This window comes from Apteryx rowi, unplaced genomic scaffold (genome assembly GCF_003343035.1).
Source record: "Apteryx rowi isolate R43461 unplaced genomic scaffold, aptRow1 scaffold_897, whole genome shotgun sequence".
NCBI lineage: Eukaryota > Metazoa > Chordata > Aves > Apterygiformes > Apterygidae > Apteryx > Apteryx rowi.
Genome location: NW_020451201.1, coordinates 136374 through 154984, shown reverse-complemented (window position 1 = coordinate 154984; position 18611 = coordinate 136374). Strand labels below are relative to the sequence as shown.

Here is an 18611-nt window from a genome sequence, read left to right as displayed (position 1 = left end):
GGCGGGGCCTGCGGGCGCAGGGAGCCAATGGGAGGCGGGCTAGCGGAACGGCTTGTCAATGAAGCTGGCGGAGCGGGGTCGGCGGCAGCACTCAGCCATGGAGGGTTCCGGTCTGCGGCGCTTCACCTGGGCGGAGGTCGGGCTGCGCACGGGCCGGGGGMCGCCGCCGCAGGAGCGCTGGCTGGTGATCGACAGGAAGGTGTACGACATCAGCCACTTCTRCCGGCGSCACCCGGGCGGCTCCCGCGTCATCAGCCACTACGCCGGGCAGGACGCCACGGTGAGGGGCGGCGACGTCGGGAGTGGTGGGGCACGGAGTTTAGGAAGGTGACTCGRGATCGGAAAGCGGAGAGGGAGGGCAGGTTATGTTTGGAGACAAGGCGTTGTTTAATGAACAAAGAGTAGACATGCTCAGCTACAGCAGTTTTAGTTCATGTATGCAAAGATACCTGCTGAATGCAAGTTGATTCTGGGGCTACCCAGCTGTAGTAGTTCTAGTTCACGTATGCAAAAATATCTACTGAGTGCAAGTTAATTCTGGGACTGTGTCCTGGCTGATTGCTTTCAGGAGGTAACTTTTATTTATTTATTTATTTTTTTTTGAAGGAGTAACTGAAATGTGTTCAGATGCGGTGTCTGTAATGGCTTGTAAATCTAGGGAAAAGCAATCGTCTTTGCACACGGGTGGTGAGTAAGAACACTCACAGACTTGTACATGCCTGGTGTGAACTGGTCTTGCCAGRTCTGAACACTGTTATCTAAGGTTTGCATAGTTACGCCAGGACGYACACGGAGTTATTGTTGGCAAGTACACGAACACAATCATCGTCCTCTAACTTTAAAATTCCTGCAGAATGTTTCTGAGAGATGATGCTAGTGTGAAATATTACTAAAGTCATGTTTAGATCTTAAAAAAAAAAAAAAGTCAGTCCTGTCTGAAAACACTTAAGTAAAGTAAACTTAAGTAAACTTAAGCAAACATTATTAGAATTGCAAGCAGGAGCGTAGAGTGATGTTGTTGGTTTCCTTCMTTTGGCTGCTTGGGTTTTTCACAGTCAGAAATGCTTGCATTTTTCCGAATTTAGTACTTGGACTCAAGAGTGTGGGATTTGAAACTCCAGGGTGTTCTGACATCAGTTTAATGTCGTCCCTTTTAATGTTAGTCGCTGGCCAGAAAGAGGATGGAAATTGGGACCTGGTGCTTTCCTTTAGCTCATAATATGCATATAGTGGAAAGCCCAAGATCATACGTGTATGTACACATCCTTCACAAGGTCCTGATAAGCACATACGTTTTGTAAGCCCTGTTGCCACYGTTTGATCAGAAATGGGTTGGTCATAGGGGCCGCTGGTATGTAGGGGTGGATGTTAGCACTTAGATGATCGGATTGCAACCAGCTGCATTCTGCAGGCGTTAGGATCTGCATCACTGTTTGGAGTAGAATTGAACCGAGACAAGTAAATTCCAGCRTTTTGCACAGTTTTGTCCAGTAAATGAAAAGAACCGGGATCCTAAAAAAATAAATAAATAAAAAAAAATAAAATAAGGCAGAAAGATGGGAAGTAAAGAAAGAGCATCCTTCCTCTGCGCTTGCTGAGTGCCACTACAGCGTTTGTATTTTCTAGAAGGTGCAGCAGGATGTCCCTCAAGCTCCTGTCGAGACTGTGCTGCCAGATTTTACAGCCACTATTGTAATGATTGGTCCAAACTTGTGGTACCATCCGCCGATGCTCTGCCCACATACTCCTCCCACTTTCCCATATACTCCTCCTGCTTTTTTTTTCCCACTTCCAATAAGAAARCGCAAACTTAAATCCCCCTCTCCTCTTCCTTCCTGTATTCAGATAACTCCGAGCAGAGATGAGGCTAGATCTGCTGAAGGCGACTAAGCCRGAGCTTGCTGGATCAACTGTTTTTTAAACCCATTTCTTGTCAAGAGGTCTTTTAAAGGGACAGTTCATTTGAAAAGCTTGTAAAGATGAGCCGGTCCTTGCAGGGCCAAACAGCACCTACTGCAGAAAGCTTACTGAACTGGTGCAGTGGCAGCTCTTAGTGCAGAAAAAAAGAAAAAGTGCCCTGAAGCCGAGGGAGATTGTGAAGCATATGCTAGGGTGGATACCAGCAGAGAAATAAGCAGAAGGAGATAAATGGGAGACCAGTAGGAATTAGATGCCAAATTGCCCTGGGTGCTCAGGGAAGCTGGACTCAGTAGTGAGGTAGAATCTAAATACAGTGATAACAATCACTGCTGGTTATATATATATATATATATATATATATATACACATATAAAACCTGGCTGCCTTGGAGACTAGCATTTCATTTAGATGGTAAAAGGAACTGATTTCACTAACTGGGAGCTCTTGAACAGTAAAGAGGAAACATGGCATAATTATGGGACTCTTCAGGAGCGTGCAGTGGAAGTAGACAGAGGACAAGAGGCAGCTAGCAAGAAACCAGAACTAAGCTGGGAAGATGGGGAAGGGTGAGGCGGCYGAGGAAACACCTTTGCAACAACCTGGGGCTCTTGAGAGGCTGGCATGGGTGAACTCCCACAAACTATTTCCTTCTCGCCCTGTTATTTGTCCCATTCAGCTAGCCAATTCAGTTTTGGTGCTATCATTTTGTCCTTTCCCCTAGTCTGACTTTCACTGCAGGGTACAGGGCCTGAGAAGGGCTGGACTGAGGACAGATAGGATGGAAGCTTTAGAGGAAATAGAGACAGAAGAAAATGAGGTTGAGATGGTATATCTCGGGGAAAAGAAAAATTTCAGATTCAGAAGAGAGGAGCTAGTCCATGTTTCTTGGTGACCTGTACATAACAGCATCCAGCTAGAAAATGAAATAGAGAATTCAGCTGCAAATAATCTTTTATGGTGTGAAGAAAGCAGTAAGATCTGTAACCAAAAAAAAAAAAAAAAAAAGGGTCTATCCAGCTCCACTAGTTGGATTACTTCCTGCTGAGTCCAGGATACCATGAAATATCTTCCCTTTGCTGCCACCTCAAAGTGCTGTTTTTCTCATCCTGATCCTACATCTGTATTTCAGGATCCTTTCATAGCATTTCATCTTGACAAAGCACTGGTCAGGAAGTATATGAGTCCACTACTGATTGGGGAACTAGCACCAGATCAACCCATCTTTGAGCCCAGCAAGAACGTAAGTGCCTTTAAAAACTTGGTATTTGGGTTGAAACTGTGCTACTTACTTCCCTTACTGGCAGCCTGAATTTCCTATATGTAAAATGATAGCTGTCATGGAATTACCTTGTCAGTCTGAAGCTTTGCCTTGACTTCATGTCATTGCTAGTTTGGGGTTTTTAGGGCCTCTTAGCCACCTTCTGTTTTACAGCTCTCCCCATTTAGTGTGGGACCAGGGCACAGTAGAGGGTCTGTCCARCATCACAGGCATGCAAGGGTAAATCAGACTGGCCAAGGATTTTCTTTCCAACAGCAGCATCCATCACCTGTGGGTGGGAGTCGAGAGGGTAAATGCAACCAGCTAAAGAAACTCTTCAGTGTCACAAAGTTATTTGACTACTTGGGGATCATAATATAGCTACTGTGCATTTGCCTCTGAATGACCCTCAGCTTTTCCCTSTTGCCACAGTAACCCCTTTAGAGGGGGAATTGAGCTTCTCATAGGGCTCCTGGGGCATTTTCAGACCAGCAAATATACAGCTCTGGGTCTCCCCACAGAAAAGGCTGGTAGAAGACTTCCGGGAACTCCGCGCAACTGTTGAGAAGATGGGGCTTCTCAACCCCAACCRCACGTTTTTCATCTTGCATCTCTGTCACATCCTGCTGCTGGATGTTGCAGCCTGGCTCACCATCTGGTATTTTGGATCATCCATAGTGCCTTTCCTCTTCTCTGCAGTACTTCTAGGCACCGTTCAGGTGAGCAGCTAGGCAGCAAAAGCGRTRAAAACAAGCCCCAGAAACGCCTAAAGCTGGTCCTTTGAGATTTAGGTTCGTATTACCATAAACACAGAGGAAGTGTTGATCCTTTTGGGCTCCCCATGATTCTGCTCCTCCCCTGGGTTCCACCGAAGGGGTAAAATTACAGTACCAGGATGCGCTTTCTAGCGGAGCGGGCTCAAAACTAGTTGTTGCTTTCCGTCRTCCTGCTTACTCTCAGCCTTCTTCACATACTGGAAACCATGCTKTGCTTCCCAGATCTCTAAGGCACTGTGTTCCCATGGGAACATACGGTGACTTAGAGGGCACAGAAGCTCTGAAAGCCCCAGCGTTTTCTCCTGCCATCCCCCTGGAATTACAAGTACTTCGAGGAGGCAAGCCGCTCCTTAAAGGATACTTTGTTGCAGATTTCAGCTCAATTTGTAAGAGAATAAATGCTCTGTTTCTTAGCACCCTGACCTTTTTTTTTTCTTTCTTTCTTTTTTCCTTCCCCATGAAAACAACTATCGGGGCTAATGGTCTTTAGACTGAGTTTGGACTTCATTCGTATAACTTGGATATGTTTTTTGGATTGGGTAGTAGTGGAAATAATTCTCTGCAACAGCAGAATGTGCTCTTGCTAGCTGGGGGTATGCTGTGAGTGTAGAGTGGGAAGGGTTAGCGTAGAGAGGAGGGACATCTTTTCAGATGCAAAGACTCCTGACTCTTCTTTTTCTCCCCAACAGCATTTTTTTTTCTTTCCTTCTAGRCCCAGGCTGGCTGGCTCCAGCATGATTTTGGACACCTTTCAGTCTTTAGCACGTCTAAATGGAACCACTGGGTTCACAAGTTTGTGATTGGCCATCTGAAGGTGAGCATTAAGCGCTGAGAGTGGTTGCCAGAGACCAGCGAGGGAGACTTTGCAGTCCAAAACTGCCTCAGCAGAAGAAGGAAGGGAAAGCAGTGGAGCTGCTAGGGAGGGACGACTAAGGGCATGAGACCTGACTTCTTTTGGTCACTCTGTTCTCATCCATTCTTGCAGGGAGCACCAGCCAGCTGGTGGAATCACCTCCACTTCCAACAYCACGCTAAACCCAACTGCTTCCGAAAGGACCCTGACATTAACATGCACCCCTTACTTTTTGCCTTGGGAAAAATACTTTCTGTAGAGGTGAGTCCTAGTGAAGTCTGGGGAGGTTACAGCATGAAGATTAAAATTCAGAAAGTTTCAGAGAATTGGGAGACTAATGACCAGGTAGTTTGGTCAGTATTTCAGTAMTTTTGAGAAAGTGCTGCTTGACATTAATGCCCTTTGCAAAAAAAGAAGAAACAAGATCCTGATGCATCACTAGCTTCCATRTGCTTAATCTTACAACAGGTTTTTATGTTTTCTTGCCCTGAAAGGATCTTGCTATGGATTGAAATTTTCCAAGGTTACTCTGAAGGTTTAAAAAAAAAGAAAAAACAAACTRTTTCTGTAAAAGCTAGAAGTACCTCTAGAGAATGGCTTTTGTATTATAATAAACACTGCTTGAGTTGGCCTGCTATTTTATATAATGCTGTTTTACCTTCCACTAGACCCTAATATTCCTTAGTAATACTTCTGAGATTTTTATATTCTTAAATTTTCAATAWAATTTATTTTTGCTATGTTATAAAATAAGAATGAAAGATTTGTCACAGTTACACATTCATATACCTCTGATAAGAGGCTTGCAGTTAGATGAAAATACGAGTGCAAGTTATTCTCTTTGGGATCAGCTTGACTAATTGTAGTATTTCAAGAAGCGAAGCAGCAGATAACAACAAGAACTATATGGAACTCTTACATTTACTGATCAAAACAAGCTATTTCAGTGGTAGCAGTCTCTGAGTGGGTGTCAGACCAGGTCCCATCTGGACTCCAACTCTATTTCTGGTACARCTCCTCTGAAATCAATTGAACGGCTTTAGCACATGCTGGTTCTTTCCAAAAAATAGTAATATGAGTGCATATTGCCACYTGGCTTAAATACTGTGATCTGCATTGAAATTAAAGATCTGAAAGCATGATGTGCAACATGTTTTAACTCTTGGCTTTGCATTATGTGGATAAATACTTCAGGCATATGCTTAACTTCAGATGAACCCTCATATGCCTTAAGCACATTAAAGCCAACACAGTGACTTTCATACTTGACAGTAGAGAGTTGTAAAAATGCTTTCAGAATCAAAACCTAGCCCTCTTATTTTCATGATGGTCCTTTTTTCCTGGCCATATCCATCTCTTCCTGCCCTTTCCCTCGTACCCATTCTCATATTCCCATGCCTGCTGATCCAGCTTGAAAGTGATTATCTTTTTTTTTTTTTTGGTAGGGTTAATTTTAAGTCAGACTCAGCTTATCCTGTGACCACATGATCACTAAAAGCAGCACAAAGGAAGGGGCAGAATCATGTGGTTTGTGGTAACAACTCCCCAAATGTTAAGAAGAGGAGTGCTATTTGGAATTGGCTCGGCCAGGTTCAGGGACGTGATGGAGTTCCTCAAGGAAGGCAGCAACGTGGTCTCTTAAGCTTATACAGTGAACACTGAAAAATAAGCAGTCTCAGAGATAGGATAATMCGTTCACCCCTGTTCCTGTGGATAGAGTTTAATGTCTAGATGTTCATCTCTCTGCTTTGGAGACTAACTGCAAATAGGTGGGAGTTCTAGACATCATCATCTTTATTAATAGTACAGGTTTTTTTGTTTCTGTAGCTTTACACTGGCAGCAAACTGTTCTCAGTACCTGCTTGATTATTTTTATTGTTATTTGCAAAACAAGGTCAAAAATTATTGTCTTGCTCATTTTAATGGGATATTTTCAGGTTTTGAAATTGGCCGTTGATGTTTGCTTGGAAATCTTCCTTTTTGGAAATTTTCTGTTTTGAACTCACTATGGGAAGCCCAGCTAGTTTTACTTCGTGTACAGAGAATATCTCTGGGAGTGGACGTGGCTTTGTGAAAAGTGCATCCAAGACACCTCCAATCCTGCAGTCTGTTCCTCTGATTTATTTTGGAGTTACTCTACTGACTAGTCATGAGAACAAAATTAAGCTGAAGTTTCAGCCTCCTACTTCTGTCTGCATAAGAGATAAGAATCCTTTTGTTAGAAGAGCTAACAAGGAATTTATGCTTAGTGCTGCCATGCAGGTCAAGGTAGAAAGAGCTTGCTGGATTAGAGTGACCTACGGGGTAAAATGGTTTTGATAAGGTTTGTATTAATTTTGCAGTCTAAATGTTTCAGTACAAAAAGATGACTAAAAATGAAAAACCTAAGCTCAGAATTACAATTTCTGACAGGTGGCATAGAGTGAATGGGTACATGTAAATATGTGTTAACAGCCTTAATATTAAGCTAATGAGTAAAACAGAAAAATCAACGCTTTATAAGTAATGGAGGAGCAAGGCAGACAAGCTAGGGAAAGGAATCATAAAGAAGAGGGAAGATGAAGGAGGATAACAAGATGAGCAGAAGTTGCAGGTGACTTTTTTTTGCTTGACTTCTSTCTTGGTGGCATGAGGACAGACCTCTGTGTAGGACCCCTGATCCATGAAAATGAGGTTTAGCTAGTGCCAGCTATAGATTGGCTGTAAAAAGCTTTTGTAGAGTKTGGCAAAACTTTCCTGTCACACGAACTCCAGTATCGTGGTTTGGGTGGGCTCCATGCCTTTGGTCAGAACCCTAGTGAGGTGCTGACGTTCACAGTCTACTGACTGGAATGCGTTAATCCCAGCAGCACATAGGAAATTGGTCATGCAAGTGAATGATCATGTGTTGGCCTCTTATACATCCACCAGATATCACTGTGTCCCCTCTGGTATTTGTGGCTTTTACCAGCTCTTCAGCTTCGTAGTAACATTGGCATAGTAGTAATAAATGATATGCCTTTGGCAATGAGGCTTTTGTGTCTTCTGTAGGAGAAAAGCTTCCAGTGCGATTTGCTATTATTTGTGGTGCAACGGACTACACAGCGTATTGTGCATCCAAGGCAGAGTAAGGAGGTTCTCCTTAGGAAAATTATCATAGAAGTCACTGAGGGAAGTTCCAGGGAACGATGAAGCCAATGGCATGATGGATGCTGGCATGATTTGCTAGGACATGTCTTTCAAAGGTTAGGAGGTGTCCAAGTATGCATTTCTTTGACAGAGTAGGTAGGAGTGAATGTGTGGGTCTTTTATCTCTCTTTGTGGCCTGAGTGACTTGCTTATTTTAACAGCTTGGTGTAAAGAAGAAGAAATTCATGCCTTACAACCACCAGCACAAGTACTTCTTCATCAGTGAGTAACTCTACCCTTGTGTGGTTCTATGAACAGCATTTGCTCAACTTTCTCCTTCTCCAGTTCATCTCACTTTGATGATTAATGTCTCTACAATCTCTTTTTCCACTCTAGTTGGTCCTCCAGCTCTGTTGCCTCTTTATTTCCAGTGGTACATATTCTACTTTGTGGTACAGCGGAAACAGTGGGTGGTAAGTGAGCTCCTTTTTGCCAATGGTGACTTTTCATAGATTTATGGAGATGTGTCAGTGCAGGAAATGGAGCATTATTGGGAGAAACTTGGAGATTTGTAGCTGGTCACTGCTTCTCTTTCTGACAAGGAGAGTGGGTATATAATCTGGGAAATATTGCTTGCTGTGGGAGAGAGGATACCTTCCACTCAGCACTTCTCCTCTGAAAAAGGTGTATTCACAGTTGGTAACAAAAGATGTTCTCTGATGTTTTGCCTCAGTGCAGGGGTGGTGAGTGTGTGTGAGTGTCTGGAAGTTTTCCTTCTTTTACAGAGTTGATGTTGATGCAGAATTTGTGCTTCAGATAACGCCARAGTCTAGTTTAAGGTAGAAGTGACCACTCTTTTTTTGTTTCTGCAAACAATAAGAGAAAAACTTATGGTCATGGGAAAATGGGAAAAGTAGAAATCAGGGGGATTTGGAGCAGGATTCAATGCCCCTTCATCTTGGAAAATGATTTATTAAAAGTCAAGTARCTTTCTTTCTGAGCTGGTGGAATTGTAAGGTCCCATTTTTCATAGTCCTTCACTCCAACATTAAGTGGTCTCACCTGCAGATTCTCACCATACAATTCCTTGCAAAAGCCTGTTCTCCCCCATAGCAAAGGTCTTGCCCCATCTACCTGCCACGAGAGAGCTCTCTTTCATTGCCCCTTTATGCTCTTGGGCCTCTTTTGGTAGAGGCTAGAACCAACCTCTGCAGCAGTTCAGTGTGAAGTGGAGCAAGGGGAGATGTAGTGGACTTTCAGAGTTGTTAGGAAGAGAGTTTGCTTGGGGAAAATAYAGAATCTTGAGGAACAATGTGGTTTCTAGAGACTTCAGGAGGAATGCACAAAAGAGAAATCTCTTCTCTGAGATGTTGGGGRGGTTAGAGACCAGGCACTTAAACTATTCTATTCTTGTCTGGGAATAGAGATAGCCAGGAGAAAATGATCATGAAGAAAATAAGAGAGCACAAGAAATATAAAGAGGAGCAAAGAGGATGAGATGGAGATAAATTTGAGCACTTCATCCCTTTCACTAGCTAGGTTTCTGCTTTCTGCATTGCTTTCTTTCTCTTTAGAATCAGACAAAACATGGTGCTTCAAATTACGTCCTTTCTAGTGTTTGACCTAAGTTGGGCTCATAAGAYGCAGGATGACTCGAGTGCACAGGGATGTCTGGGGAGTGTGTCAGATTGCACGTGATGGGGCTGGGGAGGAAAATCTACCAAAAAATGATATTATGGGAGATTTTAAAGGGAGTCCACATAGAGAGGATGGTAAATTTGGGAGCCACTAATTCTTCTTGATTGAGTCTTWTCTGTTCCCTACATTATAGGACCTGGCCTGGATGCTGACCTTTTATGTCCGATTCTTTCTCACCTACTTGCCCTTACTGGAGATGAAAGGTATCCTGGGGCTTTTTCTGTTAGYCAGGTATCATTCAAATTATAATTCCTCCAGTTCCTCTACCTATTTCTCATTGATCCTTCATGTCAACTCTTCTGCAGCCTCCTGGTTATCCTTCCCATCTGCTCCCTATTCTTCTGTCCCATTATGCTCATTATGTGGCAAGACAGAGGTTGTTCTCTGTCAGGCTTGTGTCTTTAGAAGGTAAAAAGTGTCTGTGTAGAATGTAGAAGGTCTGTGTAAGTCTGATATGTTGGTCAAATGTTTGGGGTTTCTGGYGTTCGTTTTATCAAGAGACAATTAGCTTGGATGAGTATTTTGTACTGACTTGTTATGGCGTAGGTGTAAGGTCAGTGATGGTTTTGCGTGTGTTTGTTTGCACAGGTTCATAGAGAGTAACTGGTTTGTCTGGGTTACACAAATGAATCACATCCCAATGCACATTGATTATGATAAGAATGTGGACTGGTTCTCTACCCAGGTAAGACCCTCCTCTTTCAAAAGAGCTGTGACTCTGAGTGGGAGGAGTTGTAGATCAGGGTACATAATGCCCAAGACAGCTGATCACAGAAATGATGGGRATTGAGAGTGGAAAACATAAGCAGCTTGTCCTCACTCTGAAATGACTGATTAGTGCAAAGAAAGCAGGTGCAGGAGTAAGATGGAAGCCTCAAATGCTGAACAAAAGTGCCTCATTGAAAAGAACTGGAGATGTTGCAATGCTCTTCAGATAAAGATCTTCCCATGCATGAAGGATGCATCTCTCCTGTGCTCTCTTTCATGCTTTCTCTCATTTTGCTTCTGAAGCCACTGCTCAGCTTTTTAAGTGAGAAGTGTGAGGGTATCTGCACAGAGGAAAGACTCTCATGGTTGTTATGACATATCTTACTGGGGAAGTCAGATTTGTTCTCCTAAACTGTGTCCCTACTGATCATGCGTTGCATCATGGCCTTCTTGTATTGACTGGATCCTGTAACTCTTGGAGTTGCTGTATTCAATCAGAAGGCAGGTGATCAGAGGGCAGGTGATGATAAGGAACTGGTACTTGTTTACCATCATGTCCAACAAGTGCAAGGGAAGGGRCATTCCTAGAAAAACACTTAAGTGCTATCTGTTTTTTCCCCTCAGCTCCAGGCAACCTGTAATGTTCATCACTCCTTATTCAATGATTGGTTTAGTGGACACCTGAACTTCCAAATCGAACACCAGTGAGTTGAAGCATGGGATGGGGAAGCAAAGGGAATTTCAAGGAGTGCTAGTTAATCTAGGCCTGGAGAGCCTACAAGGTCCCCATCTCTCTGTCAGCTAATACAAGGACAAAGGAAAATGTGGGTAAACTGTGTGCTTTTTGTATGGGAATGGAGTGGGAACCCCAAGTGATGGGGCAGAAACTTTCTGGAGCACTGGTGAGCACCAACACCACTTCAGATGTAAATAGCATGGCATGAGAGTGAGTGAGAATTACACAGCCTTCCAGTTAGTACCAGTGTTGAGTGAAGTGAGGTGGAAGGGACCGCTACACAGCACTGATGGCTGTAGTCACCAGGGGAGGTTGAGACACTTCTAGGTTTTAGGCACAGAAGAGGGGCAGGAATTCTGTGGGATGATGACTGATGCCATTGATACCTCCTTATTCTTTTTCCACAGCCTTTTTCCCACAATGCCTCGACACAACTACTGGAAGGTGGCCCCCCTCGTGAAATCCCTGTGTGCCAAACATGGCATTGAGTACCAGTGCAAACCGTTGCTCACCGCCTTTGCAGACATTGTGCAGTAAGTATCAATCCACAGTGTTCCCTAGGTGCAGGGCTATCTGGTATCACAGAGTGAACAAGCAATGGACTTCAGAAGGGGAGAGGCAGCCAGCTTGATTCACAGATGAATTCTGTGAATGGCTGTAGATAGCATAGATGACTATGGAAAGGGTTTGGAAAACTGTTCAGCCATAGTACTGGTTTCAGTAACAGCAGGCAGAAGGTGTCAGCAAGAATGACCTAATGGGGAGCTCCTTTTCATCAGCTCTGCTTTCTGTCCATGGGATATTAGGTCTGGTGCCTTTCTCTMTGAGTAAGCTCCAGGGAAAGAGGTGTTTTCATAAAGAAAAGCCTCAACTTTCAGCTGTTCTTTCTTTTTCCTTCCTTTCTTCTCTCCCCTCCCACAGACATTTCTTATTCCCTTGAAAAGTCATGTGGTCCTGCTTGAGTTGTTTGCTTTAGCCTGCCAGTCTGTTTTGTGTAGGCCCAGGGATTTGTTCCTCCTTTGTCTTTCCAAGGAGCTGTAGTCTAAATCACCCGGTGTCTGAGGGCCTCTTTAGCTCAATCCAAACATGGCAGTTCTCCCCATGGGGCTGTATTTCCTRGAATTTAATCTCCTCCTCACCCCCAATATCTCATTATCTTGTTTCTAAGGAATTGTGCTTCTCTCTTTATGTCCTGGCAGCTCTCTGAAAGATTCGGGGGAACTCTGGCTTGATGCTTATCTACATAAATAAAAAGCAGTGGATCCTTACAGAGGAATTCCCCACCCTTGTTGCCTCCTGTGGTCATCACCATGAAGAAACCTCACAGAGGAGGGAGAGCTGGCTAAGCCAGAGGTGGGGAGATGCCCCAGCTTAATTCCAGTGATGAATGTAATTAATTTGACTTTTTTTTTTCTTTTTTTCTTAATTCTTCTCATGCTTCTTTCATTCCTCTTCTCTGGTGCTGAGTTACATGGAAAAGTAGAATGGAGGAGGCTCCGCCAAGCTGGAAGCAGCTTTGGGACAGGAAACAGATACCTTTCTGTCTGCTGATATTTCATTTACTGAGTGTATAGGAGGAAAATCTCTTATTTAACATAGATTTTTTGTGAGATAGCTATTATTATGAATGAACTAAGAAAGCTGAGACAGCRTGAGATCAGAGAACACAAGAGTTTTTGAGATGGGGAGGCAATAAGAAGAAATTGTGTAGGTGCTATGTTTCCAAATATCTATATGCAATTAACAATGGCAATAGAAGTGCCCAAAGCGAGAGGAAGAGGGGAACATGAGAGCCCAAATGTATGTATATGGGTGAGGAGGAGGAGATGCAGGCAATAGTTCTGTAGAAATAAGTGTGACAAGAAGAAACCAAACTGGAAGAGACTCTTGCTGAGGTAGGGAACCAGGCAAATGCAGGTTACTCCCCTCCCTGGGCAAGTGGGTGTGACATGCTCAGTGGGAATGCCAATACCCTGCACATCTCTTTTACGGTGAAGGCCTCTGGGCTACTTGCAGATTTATAATTTCCCTGGGAGTCTCTGCAAGCAGTTTCCACAGCGCCAATACTTCTGAGTGCTGTTGAACCAATTACTGATAGTCAGAAGAGACAGAAACATGCGAAATCCCTACTCTGGATCCYTGTATGGATTACTGAGGAAGCAAAAGCGTCATCATTCTGTGGCTACCTGAAGCTTAATTCTTTTTGAATCTCTGTACTAATGAATGGTTTGTTAAGTGGAGAGGRCTCGGGACTTTTGGCGCATGGAGCRTGAGGTGTTCCTATCTGAGCTGAGAGCAAATTTAATTCATTTGTAGAAGTGTTAGGGTTTAGCRTACTGTTTAAATGAATTTAACCTTTCARCCAGCAGAAGTCAGTGGGCTGCATTCCCATAGGCACACATCAGCCAGTGCATTGCTGGTCTATTCTCTGTTGGATGATGTGCCTTCAAAACACACCCCAAGAGGGCATGTACTGTGCCATCTATTGGAGTATTAGCCTTACTGCATTTCCTGGTGTCTTATTTGCTACACCAATGTTACAGATGCCAAACTGGACACAGCACTTAGCATAACACTGATGAAGATGTCTCCATCATCTTTTTGTYGTTAAGCCTTTAGCTTTTTTAACTGTGTTCTGGGACCAGTCCCATTTTCTACTGTCTCATGTCGATGAACAAGGTGGTGTTCTATCTGTTTTATGCTCTCTTCTTTACCCTGTCACTAACTGTGTTCAGTYGGTTTGTCTGACACAATGTACCTGATTCCAAGACTGAAGTAACGGGTGKCTTAGTCTTCAAAAGGGGTGGGTTGCTTTTCAGGAATATACAGTGCTTTCCCTCTCTGGTCAATGTCCGCAAGAGGACTGGCTTGTGAGGGAATGGAATACTCCTTCTCAGACCAAGACTGTTGTTAAGTACAGAATGAAATTTTAATGGAAATAATAAAACTATCATTATATCATGGGTAYCTGTTCATAAAGACCATAAAGGAAATCAGTCTTAGTTACTCTTTTGGCTCCTTTTTCTTGTTCTGTTTCTTTTCCCTCTTATCATTAGAACTACTGATGGAAAAAGTCTAATAATAAAATTCCTTACCTGACCAATTATTGCTGTCATCAGAATAAAATATGTCTGTGCAAGAGTCAACACTCTCTAAAATGTGGAACAAATGCCTGTCCACATCTGTAGGAGGAGAACTGTCATAAACCTCAGCATTTCTATCCCAAAAGAAGTGAACAATTAATCAGCATTGTCCTTTTTGACTTAAGTRTGAAACATGCTGTATAAACAAATGAGCAAACCAAAACAAACACTATGAAAACAAAACTGTGCACACATTCTTCCTCCATGATGATGAGGAGAGAAAAAATGAACTACCCCTGGTTTCTGGAAGTTGCATTACTTTATATGTGGCAAGGTACACATGCTTTATGAAATTAAGAGCCTTTTGTAAGGGCTTGTATTCAACAGGCTGTCAGGCCTCAGGTGAACCTTCAGAGGTTCTCCTCAACCTCATGGCTTTGGCTGTTCTGTGTTTCCCGGGCAGGATCACTCCAAACTTGGAAGGATGGATGTTAACGAAGTTGTTCTCACTCCTCCCAGTAGCAGGATTCTGGAATGGGGAGTAGGGAAAAGAAGGAAGTTTGACTGGACTTTACATTATTTCAGCACATAATAAGAAATCATTTTTGAAGATCTCTTGCTGAGTGCTGTCAAAAACCTTTCTCTGATCTTGGAGTGTTGACCCTAAGCCACAAAGGGACAAAAGTCTTGTCGTGCTAGTCAGGACAGCTAATGTTGCTAATGTTTAACATCTCAACTCCATACCCATGGCGAAAACAGGACAAAGAGGGAGCTGCCTAAACTAGGCAAGAGAAAACACTAAAGACAAGGAAGACTTCAAAAATCCTCCAGAGGGATTAAGGTATTAAGTGTTTTGCTATTGGTAGCCATCTCCCTAACTCAAGATTCACAAGTCTGAATTTTGTCTATTGGCACACAGACTGTCCCTTGTAGCAAGGGGAGCTAGAATGCTTCCATCTCATGTTTGTGCCGTAATTGCCAGGTTCATAAGTGGAGTTGACTCCTGCTCTTTTTCTGTGGCCCAGTACCTGTAATTCCGACATGCAAGCAGAACCGTTTCAGCAGGCAAGAAAGGTGCGCTCCTTCGGAGGTCAGGGCAAGTTTTTGTCATCTCTGATGAAAGAGGGAACTGAGCTTAGGTTTCTCTGATCACTGTATACTGAGTGCTCTAGTCACAGAGATACTTTATAAAAAAGTGCAGGAATTTCCAATGTGTTTCAWAGAAGGCAACTAGGCTTTGGCTCAGTTCATGAAAACTTTGAAGTTTGAAATGATTACCAGATGTAYTGGCACAAGTGAGGTAAGCAGAAAAAAAACTACTTGCAGGTCGAGTGGGCTGCAAGTATTCAATAATATTGAAGTGCTTGGTGTTGCCCAGTGAGAGGCTTTTTTTGAATGACCAGAAACAGAACATTAATCATCTGGATGTTTAATTTTGAAAATTTAAATGCCTTTGTGTTTAAGCTACCTCCAGGGCTAGGATCATCTAGGACTGAACAGTTATGAAGATAACAATGTGTCCAAGTTCTACTTTAGTGCCTGAGACTTTGGAGATTCTTGTCATTTCTTCTCTGCCACATTAAAGAAGAAACATCCATGATGCAGTAAGCCAATTGCCTGGCTTACCAGGAAAAATAACATGACAAACTGATTCATAATCCTAAAGGGYGAGACTAAAAGGGGACCTGAATAAAGATAAGCAGTTCTGAGTACGCTGAGTTTGCTAGAAACTCTCCTGTGGTGTGACAGCTGAAGACATCACTCTGGGCTGTTATATTCCATAGTGGTAGGTTCCTCTGAGACTTTTTGTATTGAAATTTCACAACAGTATTCAAATGCAAGTCCAAAAGCCCCTTCAGGTTTTCTGAACAGGCGCTGAGATGCACCATTCTGGAACACCACAGACCCCTAATTTACCATGTAGTAGAAGCCATTTGGCTTCACAGTTGAGCATTAAAACGTATGTTATGAAATAGCCACATGATGGCAGCAAGGTGTCAGAAGGGAAGCAGGACAGCACAGCCTCCTGGAGAACTGTGAAGCAGGAGTATTGAAAGTCTCCAGTCTTATTTTACTGTTCTGGTCATTTAAAGGAAGTAAATATGAAATTAATGCATAGTGCAAGGCAATTTTTGGCTCATGTGAGAGCAGCACTCCTAAAGAGCTATATCCCCATCTCACCCCCTTAATAAGTAGAACTGTGTTAAAATATCCTTTCCCGTCAGTGGCTCATAGGGCCTTTTGCTTTTAGGTCCTTGTTTGGTTCAGCTCCTATACTAGAAAACAAAAATTATTACAAGTTATGCTGAATATCCAGTACAGACTTAATGAACACACAAATTCATTCTCTTTGAAGGTCTCTCCAGTGAATCAGATTGTGTAGGGAGACTAAATAATCTTCTGCTGCCATTCGTTGCTCAAAGACCACCAGTCAAGTGGCCACTATGACTGTATTTCTGAAGTGCTGTGAATCTGTTGCACTCATATCCTGTATTTACATGTTTTTTTTGTGCCACAGTAGTGGCAGTGGTACAGGCTGAGCRGTGAAGTATTTTAAATTTGCACAGTGCAAGGAGAAATTTAATGAGTAGGCAAACTGTTAAAGATAACCAGTGCTGTAGCAGAGCTTGTTTAGGGATGAAGAAAGAACATTTACATTCTAGGTGAAGCCAGTTCTCTTCAGCCTCTCCATGAGACATGGTTGCTGGGAAAGGATACAATCCCCAAAGATGTTCAAAGGAGGACAAATTCATGGGGCATTTGGGTGGGGTCTTAACTATAGTCTGAGGGTCAGCAGACTTCAAAGATTATCCAGTTAAGTGGAGTATTACTGGGAAAAGAGCTGGCTCCAGCCCAGAACAATTCACTTCTTTCAAATCTGGCCTCAAGGAGGAACGTTTTCAACAGTGGAGGAGCTGTTTTTTTGGAATTCAACTCCCAGGATAAAGCTCATCTGTGGCTTAGAAGATATGGCCTGTTCATCGACTAGAGAGGAGATGTAGCAGTGGACTAAAGTGGTAGGAAAGTGCTTTACTGTAGAAGAACATAATCGATTGAGCTTCTGGAGGCTGACAAGAAAAAGAGGCAGTGACTTSATCATAAAATGAGAAATTTTATAGCAGGCAGTTCTTCAGTCTGGCAGTGGCATAGAAATACTTAGTAGCTGAAAGGTGAATCAAGACCARTTCAAGCTATAGGGAAGGTGCAAATTTTTAGTACCAAGGCTAATTAGCCCTCTGTTCAACATAACAAGAGCAGTGATAGATTCTCCATTAGGGCAAATCTSAAAATTCAAGAGTGACTTCACTTTCTAAAAGATGATTCCTTGTAAGGTGTAGCTGTTGTTTGTTTTGACTCAGAGTTCAGGRCAGTCCTGTGGCTGGTATTATCATCATTAGGTCACCTTCTGCGTAACAGATCCTTTGGGATGAACATGGGTGTTTCTAAAACAACCATTTAGATACACAGCCAGATAGAATCATAACAACTGCTGGCAGGAGAAGGTGCAAATGTCCTAACACATGAGTCTGAATTCCTTTCCAAGATCATCTCACAATCTCAGTTATGAAAAAGAAACAAGATGGAGTAATAAATGCATGATGTTGCCCAAGAAAAAGAAAAGGTGCTACCAGCAAGCTCAGATTATGTTTTGGTGATTTTGAAGTTTTCTTTGTCTTATTCCATTTTCTTCCCCCACCCAAGAGGCAAATCAGAAATGTGTGACTTCCTTCAAAATTAGAAAGCTACGGATACTTCTGTCCTGAGAAAATATTCCCAAGTTACTGGGAAACAGGAATAAATAAGGGAAAAAGGCCTGATGGAGTCTAATTCAGATTACAGAACAGACATGCTGAGTAGCTGGTTCATGTTACGGTCTGTCTTACAGACATCTCCTTTTCTTGAAAAAAACTTCTCTTCTGAGAGAGCAACATTGCTTTAACAAAGATAGCCACCACGCGTAACTGCTGTGAGGCAGAACATGTTAAGGCAGGGATAGACTAGACTAGATTCCTAAACTCTGCGTCATCTGATGCAAGACTAGAGGCAGAACACTTAGGGATTTTTCTGAAAGTWAAAAAGAGAGAGTTTGCAAAGCTACCTAAGGCATATCAGGGCAATAGGACTCATCAGGACCCTCTTCTCTCTTATGTTGATCAAAGTTTTTGTATTGGAGGAGCTGGAGGCATGGCGTGCTCCAGCCTGCTGTTCGTCTCAGTGAGGAACTTGTCAGAGAGAGGTCCAGGAGTCTGGCCCAGGAGTAAAAGGAGCTGGGGCTTCCATAACAAGGAAGGCGAGCAGGATTGCCTTGGCAGTGGCCCAGTCCTCAAAGGCCATCTTGGGGATGCTGAGCTAAATTTCTTAYTCATGCTTTCGGAGCATAAACTGGCTGAGACCATTTGCTGTAGAATTAACCATTCTTGGGAAGCTGAACACCTGACAGATGGATGYTCCAGTCACAGAGTTAAAACGT

General features: G+C 43.0%; 2 protein-coding genes across 2 annotated transcripts in view; one reads left to right on the top strand and one right to left on the bottom strand.

Moving 5' to 3' along the window:
- LOC112978021 (fatty acid desaturase 2-like) overlaps positions 1-252 on the bottom strand; it is a 34811-nt gene extending 34559 nt beyond the window's left edge. Inside the window, exon 1 of the mRNA XM_026091048.1 lies at positions 127-252. Within this exon, the coding sequence (XP_025946833.1) occupies positions 127-252 (126 nt within the window). The remainder of the gene's footprint in view (positions 1-126) is intronic.
- Positions 253-3052: 2800 nt separating this feature from the next.
- On the top strand, positions 3053-14094 carry FADS1 (fatty acid desaturase 1). The gene is made up of 11 exons (XM_026091055.1): positions 3053-3160; positions 3700-3897; positions 4667-4768; positions 4940-5068; positions 8137-8197; positions 8312-8388; positions 9747-9844; positions 10202-10298; positions 10946-11025; positions 11465-11590; positions 12257-14094. The coding sequence occupies exons 1-11, from the start codon at positions 3098-3100 to the stop codon at positions 12306-12308; spliced, it is 1083 nt and encodes a 360-aa protein (XP_025946840.1). The 5' UTR covers positions 3053-3097; the 3' UTR covers positions 12309-14094.
- The last annotated feature ends 4517 nt before the right edge of the window (positions 14095-18611 follow it).